Below are 7,622 nucleotides of genomic sequence, written 5' to 3' on the forward strand. Positions count from 1 at the left end.
CAATGCCAAATAAATAAAACAAAGTTTTTTTCTTGCTAAAAAATTGAAAGTGGGCTATTTATTGCTAATTTAGTCTATAGGGTGTATGCTGTGCCATTTTATTATGATTATTTGTGCACTTGTGGATTTTGATCTCTTAGGCCCAAATTTCTGTAACGGATCGAAATGGACCCAACCCAAACACACACATATTGTCTATTGATTTCTACCCCAATTTCAAAAGTACTCTTATTCTACGGCGAAGTTGGCGCCGGCGATATTGTTCTCTCTCCGTTGTACTCCGGTGGATCTATTCAGTATCTCCGGCGTAATCGAGTTGTAAGTTCCTCTCTAGATTCCTCGATATCGATATTAAAACCCTAATTCCATTTTCACAAATGACTTGCATTGCTTCGCTTGTAATCTCACTGTATATCAAACCCTAGAATCCAATTTGTATAGATCGTCGTGGGTTGTACTCGAATGGACATACTGTTTGCTTATTAATGGCTCCGAAATTCTAGGTTTTGCCAATCTACCTGCTTGCACAAACTGAAAAAGATAGACTTTTAAAGATATTTTTTCCATATGTTGTGGGTTTCTGCTCCTTTTTGATAGGGTAAAGATGAAATTTATTAAAAAGATACGTGCTGTCCTAATTGTATCAACCTATCTGAACATGATAGGGCTTGTAAAATTCATCAACTTCAGAGCAACTTTGTTCCGGTCCAAATAGTTTAGAAAATGCATAAAGGAGCGATCTTTTGAACTTTGTTGAAATTTTTGATATCTCTGTCCTTGCCACTATACATCTCCTGGCATAACCCAACAGACTCCAAACAAATTGAGAAATGACTGAACTAGCAAGGCTTGATTACTATAAAGAAATAGGTTTCTGCTGCTTTCCTGTAATATTCACAGAAGAAACATCTACTGCACAAGGACACTCCTTCTCTTTGAAGATTGTCCTTAATACAGGCATTCCTGGTTGCTTTTGGTTGCAACCCTACCAAAACAAGTTACCTTGGAGATACGTTTGGTTTCCAAATAATTTTCCAAGGCTAATCCATATCTCAATCATGAGATTGCTTTTGTAGATCATAGCAACTCTTTACAGTAAAGTCTACTCTTGCTAGCCAGCCACTTCGATGAATCAATATTAATATCAGTTGCAGATACAGTTTGTAGAACCTCTTTAGAAGACCAGACTCATAACTCCCTAGTCTTTTCCAATCATTGAGGTTGCTTCGAACTTCTAAGTTGTAGATGTTATCTAGTGTTAGAGAAACAATCAGCCATCAGCCTATCATGCACTTTCTATTTAATAAAGTAGGGACCTCATTTTTTAGTATCCCATTATCAAACCAGTGATCCCGCCAGAATCTGATGCTTTTGCCGATTCCCACAGTTGTGCTAGTAAAAGAGTTGAACTCCCTACAATAAGGACAAATATGCTTCCAAATAGTTGTTTCTATTAGTTATTAGTGATTTTAGGAGTCCATTGGTCCTCCTTGCCATATATGGTATTGATACCTTAGTTTTCATCTTTGGGTCTCCAAAGGCATTTGATTAGTAGGCTTTTGTTTTGACGCCTGTTGTTCTGGTTATGGTGCATGTTTTTGTCAATGTTTAGCATGTCTTGCACTGGGTTAATATCCATTTTTGAGCTATTGCAATGCTGGAACAAAGAGAGCAGGTTGTGCAAGAAATCCCCAAATATTTGTAATAGCATTCCTCGAGACATTTGGTGGACTATATGGCTTGAAAGAAATAGCAGCTTTTTTAAAGTCAACTGAAGAATCAGACAGTGCCTTAAACAAAACTGTATACTTTTTTCTATCTTTTTAGTGCAAACTGGTTATTGAACACGATGAAGATGATATCCTAGATGCAATAGTGGATATGCTCAATGCCTCAAATCTCAATCTTTAGTTACATTTTGTGGCACTGACTTAGTGCAAGTATTTATAAAATCTTTGATAAGAAAAAATAGAGTGGGAGAGATATGAAGGATCATATTGCCAATACTAATTAGTTTGGGATGAAGACATAGTTGATTGATTGATAGATCAGAGTTCTTAATTTTCTCAACTTGGTGCAAAAAATTAACAGACATCGACATGTGAAGGTCCCTAGTAGTGTTCTCAAATTGGGTATACTCGAAAGTATTGTATGTTACACGTGCTTTGAGCCCATTGACCTGAAATTCTGTACTCATAAAGGACCATAACTACTTAGCTCTTTCCTTAATGTATTACAAGATTGCAGTAAGAAAACATTAACCAAATCCCAGCTGATTTGGAAAATTTTCCACCAAGTGGCATTTGTGTTCTCATCCCACCACCTAAAAGTTGTGCTTCGTCCCAACTTCCACCCTACACCCTACCTTATATAATTTTTTTTCTTTAGTTATCTCTTGATTTCTGCTGGTTTGGTCCTTTGACTTGCACATACTCTGGTGCTTTTCTCAGTTTAATATGATTGCCTGTAGTTACTTTTAAGGGCAGGGAAACTGTAGCAGGACTAATACTAGGTTGTTGCTTTATGCAGTTCTTGGGGGTTTTATTGTGTCATTGGATTTGATGAAATTGGAGCATAAATGGCAAGCTATTCAGGGAAAGGATCTCCATTAAATGGTTCTGTGTATGTCTGTAACTTGCCCCTTGGTACAGATGAAGATATGCTAGCTGAATATTTTGGCACAATAGGGGTGCTAAAGGTATGGTTGTGAACAGGTACTTCTAATTATGTTTGAGATTGTTTGTTATATGCTCTCTCCCACTTCCCCCTACTCTGCTTTGAACAAGCTCACTTTGATTTTTTTCTTTTCTAAGGATTTGTTTTGCTTCATGTTGTAGAAAGACAAACGAAGCGGTAGGCCCAAGATATGGTTATACCGTGATAAAGTTACAAATGAGCCCAAAGGCGATGCTACAGTCACATATGAAGACCCTCATGCTGCATTAGCTGCTGTTGAATGGTTCAATAACAAGGATTTTCATGGGTCAATGATTGGGGTATTTATTGCAGAGTCTAAGAACAAAGACGAGGCTTCCTATGTTTCAGTGAATCAAATTAGTGAGCCCAATCTGGACAGTGGCCTGGCTGTGCTGGATGAAGGCTCCAACGATATAGATGGAGGTGGCGGAAGTGGTAGGGGCAGGGGAGATGCTTCTGCAAAGGCATGGCAACAAGATGGTGACTGGCTGTGTCCAAATACAAGGTCTGTGATATGATCATTGGTGAGCAGCTCGTTCGTGCTCTACTGTATCTTTTTTCAATTGTCTGTTTGTACTTCTAGTAGTCCAGTATGTTCTTGTGCTTACAGTTTTTGTAATTTATGTGTAGCAGTTGCACTAATGTGAACTTTGCATTTCGTGGAGTTTGCAACCGTTGTGGAACTGCTCGACCTGCTGGTGCTGGTGGCGGTGGGGCTGGAGCTGCTGGTCATGGGAGAGGACGTGGTAGCCAGGACCCAGGCGCTCCTGGTCGTGCAGTTGGTGGTCCTCCGGGCCTCTTTGGTCCAAATGATTGGGCTTGTCCGATGTAAGAATCTTCATTTTCATTTTGCAACCTATTTTATTGAAATATGATACTCCATTTCGGATTTCGACATTCAAACAAGTCTAGCTTTGACCGAATTTTTTTCATATATCTTTTAAATATTTTGAATTGTCAATTATTGTGACTAATAGTACTTTTTACGTAGTTTACAAATATATAAATTTCATTTTAAAAAAATTGAAGATTCCATGAGCAAATTCTCGGTCTAACTTAAACTGTTTGACTCTCGAAAAACGAAATGTGTCACATAAATTGGGACAGAGGGAGTATAATTTTTCACCCATAAACTGCCCGAGCATATTCCCTGCGCTCCCATTTTCCTTATACCTTATCATAAAAAAAACCATTCCAAGCATAATCAGACTTTGTATTCTCCTTATTGCACTAATCTTGAAGTTAGTTGAGTCTTCAGGTATCTGGTAGGTTTTTCGTTTAAATTTGTGTTCTATAAAGCCGTGCTTGTTAGAAATAGATACAGTTGGCCTTTACTGTACTCCTCTTTTTTTTTGGATAAGTGACTTACCAGTACCTTCAACAACTACATTGGCTTTACTTGGATGTTGGGTACCTTCCCTAGATTACCTGGATGTTCTCTACGGCTCTACCTAGTCGAAGATGACTCAAATAAAAGTAATAGCTGGAGTCTTGTTGTCAGGGACTTGGTTTTGGTGTCATTCTTTTGTTTTCGAGAGTGTACGGGTCGGTGCAGTTTTTGCCCAGATTTTTTTTTACCAAAACCTTTTAGATGGAAGAAACAAAATCCATCCGAGAAACGTAGGAATTGTTAACTCTGTCATTTTGCTTTAGTCTAGTTGTTTTAGTTGACTTTTAATCTCCAAGTATTTCATTCTACTTGAAAGAGATTCCAAGGTATAAAAAAGACCAATAAAGCTAGCAAATAGAAATTGTGCGTTGTTCAAGATCAGACAAACCAAGTGATTCTACTTCTGTTTTTTTTTTCTCTGAACTCTTTATTATTACCGTTAAAATCAACCCTCAAGCGCCTACCAGGTAAAGGAATCTCAGCAATGTGACAAGTCAGCTCTTTGTGTTTAAATGATACATAAGGAATGAGGTTGGAGGGTTAAAATAGACCAGGGTTGAGATGGGGGCAAGTTAGAGGGGTTTCCTATGTATTTGTCCTTCTCTTTATTTTGAGAAAGGTAAGTATGACTATTAGAATCGTACTTGTCATTCTTAATTCAGTGTGACAGTGTCCAATATCATTTTAACTAGTCTGGATTGAATTGTTAATTGTTATTGATTGGCATTTATTATGTTTCCCTTTTTTAATAGGTTGGCATTTACTATTTGTCTTTGACCTATTGTTCAGGTGTGCCAACATTAACTGGGCTAAGAGGAACAAGTGTAACATATGCAACACCAACAAGCCTGGGCACAATGAGGGTGGTGTGAGGTATGAATCACAGGATGCAACATTGAATGCTTATTTAGATCTCTTAGAAGTGCTGTTGTTGTTTCCTGTTACCTCCTTTTTTTTTAAAAAGCAAGTGCTGCTGTTGTTTTCTAAGAAGCGCTCCCCTCTCCCGTTTTCCTTATTGCTCTGCAACAATAGGAAGGAAATTGTTGCATTCCTAGCAACAATTTTAAAAGATGTTGCATTCCTAGCAACTGGAAAAGGAACAGAGGTGCACAAGACATGATGGTAGGTGGCACTTAATGTTGATGTTGGCGGTGTTGGAGCTACTGGTGATTTAGACTAATGTGCTACATGAATATTATCCAAGAAAAACTTCCTTATTTGGGATCTTGTATATGGGACATGCTTATCAAGAAAAGTATAGCTGCATTATAGGCTTGTAATTGCAAATTTATTATTTTTGTCAATCTTTTAGTCTTATTATAATCATTGAGGACAGGAAAACACCTGGAAGCCACCCACCCTCACCCACACACTAAAATTGCTGACATAGTTTTTTAATATAATTTATCGTTGCCTTTTATGGTTAGTAAGCGTGTAATACAATTTAATTTGATGTCTTTTATAGTGTTTCTCTTAGGTTTTAACTATGATCTACTTTCATTGTACTCGTCAGAGGAGGACGTGCTGGAGGTTATAAAGAACTCGATGAAGAAGAAATAGAGGAAACTAGACGTCGGAGGAGAGAGGCTGAAGAAGTAAGATAAAAATTGCAGAAGTTTATGAGTTCTATAGCTTATCCTGGGTATCATTCTGCTTCTGACTTTCTGGTGAAATCTTAATCTCAATTATAGGATGATGGTGAAATGTATGACGAGTTTGGAAATCTGAAGAAGAAGTTTCGCGCTAAAACGCAGCGAGCAGAAGCAGCCCAGAGCCTCCCCCCTGGAGTAGGACGCGCTGGATGGGAAGCTGAGGAATTAGGTAAGGACAATAGTTTGTTATATGTGTTGTCCATAATGCAGAATTTATGGTTCTATGCATCTTGCATAATTTCTCTTAAATGCAATATCTAGTGAGTCGAACTGTTTCATCTAGTAGACACGCGGCTAGATCTACTAGATTGCTTAGGTTGATCCTAGTCACCCAGTTTTGGGATCGATGAGCTGCTTTAGTCCCTGAGCTTTAAAAGATTTCATGACGGAGTGCTCAGTGTTCTTGTGAGGTGTAATTGATCGAAGACCAATGTGTTCCTGACCCCGAGCACTCTTTAATTTTGCAGGTGTGGCTGAGCGAGATAGAAAGGAAAGAAGCAGAGAAAGATCAAGAGATTATGATGATAGGGAGAGAGCTAGGCATCGAAGCAGAAGCCGGGAAAGGGATAGGGGAAGAGATAGAGACCGCTCCTACGACTATGATCGAGACAGAGAATATGGTCGTGACCGTGAGCGGAACAGGTATCGTCATTGAAGATTGCGTGCGACCCTTCATCAAATATGGTATTCATCAAACTTTGTTTGTCTCATGTTTTTGTATGGGCGGCTACTAGTATGGCACCTTCTTAAGGTTGCTTCACCTCTGTCAAATTCATATGTCGACTTTTCGACTTAATGTTGGTCATTTTTTTTACTTATATGTTGAATATTCAACGTGCATTTTTACTGCGTTTTTTGCCTTATTTGTACGTCCCTTTCTTTTCTTTTTTTAAGTAGGCTATCATAATCTTTTCCGGTGTATCTTTAATTTCTTTCCATAGTTGAACTGTTAAGAGATTCTAGGGAATCAGTTTACTACACTCTTATCTTAAAACTATGGAGGTGCGCATCTAAGGGTGTGCTCTAGTGGTTGATCGAGTTGGTTGAGGATCATGAGGTCTTAGGTTTAAATCCCAACAGAGACCACACTAGATGATATCTTATCATTTGTTCTAGCTTTGGTTGACAGAGTTACTTGACACTTGTTGCTGGTGGTAGGTATCTTGTGGAATTAGTCAAGGTGAGCGAAAATTGGCATGGATACTACAATTATCAAAAATAATAATAAAATATTGAGGTGCAGAATATAAATGATCAATATATAATTTGATTTCTTTTAAGGCATGATACATAAACCTAAGTTGCTCGGACTCTTCACTTTTGGTGCCGCATCTGTGTCGACATGACATGGGTGTGTGGGATCCATGTCCGATTGGGTCAATTGATTTTGGATGCTTTGATCAAAATTGATGGGGAAAGTTTGGATAGTTCTAATGATTTTTTAATCAATACAAAAGCTAAGGTGAAATTGAAGAAATGAATATCTTTTATATAGAAATTTCTATGGCACTCATTTCCTTTAATCTCCTTTCTCGATTCACCTCAAGTTCTCCACAGAATATCACATAATTTATGTTTTATAACTCTATTTTTAGATATTTTAATTATTTTTAGGCGAATTCCTGCGCTCGTATTCATACATGGATTCATATCCCCGAATCTTAAAAATTAGATCACAAAAGGATTCGACCTCTAGATCCGCACTTGTATTGGACACCCGCACTTGAGTCCAAGCAACTTAGACATAAACATACATTCAAATTTGGCCTCAGCTAGTAGGTGAGCATTCCAATGTTGAGAGTATACATCGAAACACCTCAACTTGGTCTTAATTGGTAAGTAAATACTCTTACTCATTCTTATTGTGTCTCGTGCTCATTAGA

The 7,622-nt window shown here is 38.0% G+C and overlaps 1 protein-coding gene across 2 annotated transcripts; it reads left to right on the top strand.

Annotated features, from left to right (window-relative positions):
- The first annotated feature begins 210 nt into the window (after window positions 1–210).
- LOC125834771 (transcription initiation factor TFIID subunit 15) lies at window positions 211–6,553 on the top strand. 2 transcript variants are annotated; one of them, XM_049513919.1, is made up of 8 exons: window positions 211–318; window positions 2,530–2,698; window positions 2,838–3,202; window positions 3,328–3,525; window positions 4,877–4,960; window positions 5,601–5,682; window positions 5,779–5,908; window positions 6,207–6,553. In XM_049513919.1, the coding sequence occupies exons 2-8, from the start codon at window positions 2,579–2,581 to the stop codon at window positions 6,392–6,394; spliced, it is 1,167 nt and encodes a 388-aa protein (XP_049369876.1). In that variant the 5' UTR covers window positions 211–318; window positions 2,530–2,578; the 3' UTR covers window positions 6,395–6,553. The 2 variants fall into 2 exon arrangements, with proteins under 2 accessions (XP_049369876.1, XP_049369877.1); XM_049513920.1 differs by having other exon boundaries at window positions 3,331–3,525.
- The last annotated feature ends 1,069 nt before the right edge of the window (window positions 6,554–7,622 follow it).

Source organism: Solanum verrucosum, unplaced genomic scaffold (genome assembly GCF_900185275.1).
Source record: "Solanum verrucosum unplaced genomic scaffold, falcon-dt-bn FXZP01000073.1, whole genome shotgun sequence".
Taxonomy (NCBI): domain Eukaryota; kingdom Viridiplantae; phylum Streptophyta; class Magnoliopsida; order Solanales; family Solanaceae; genus Solanum; species Solanum verrucosum.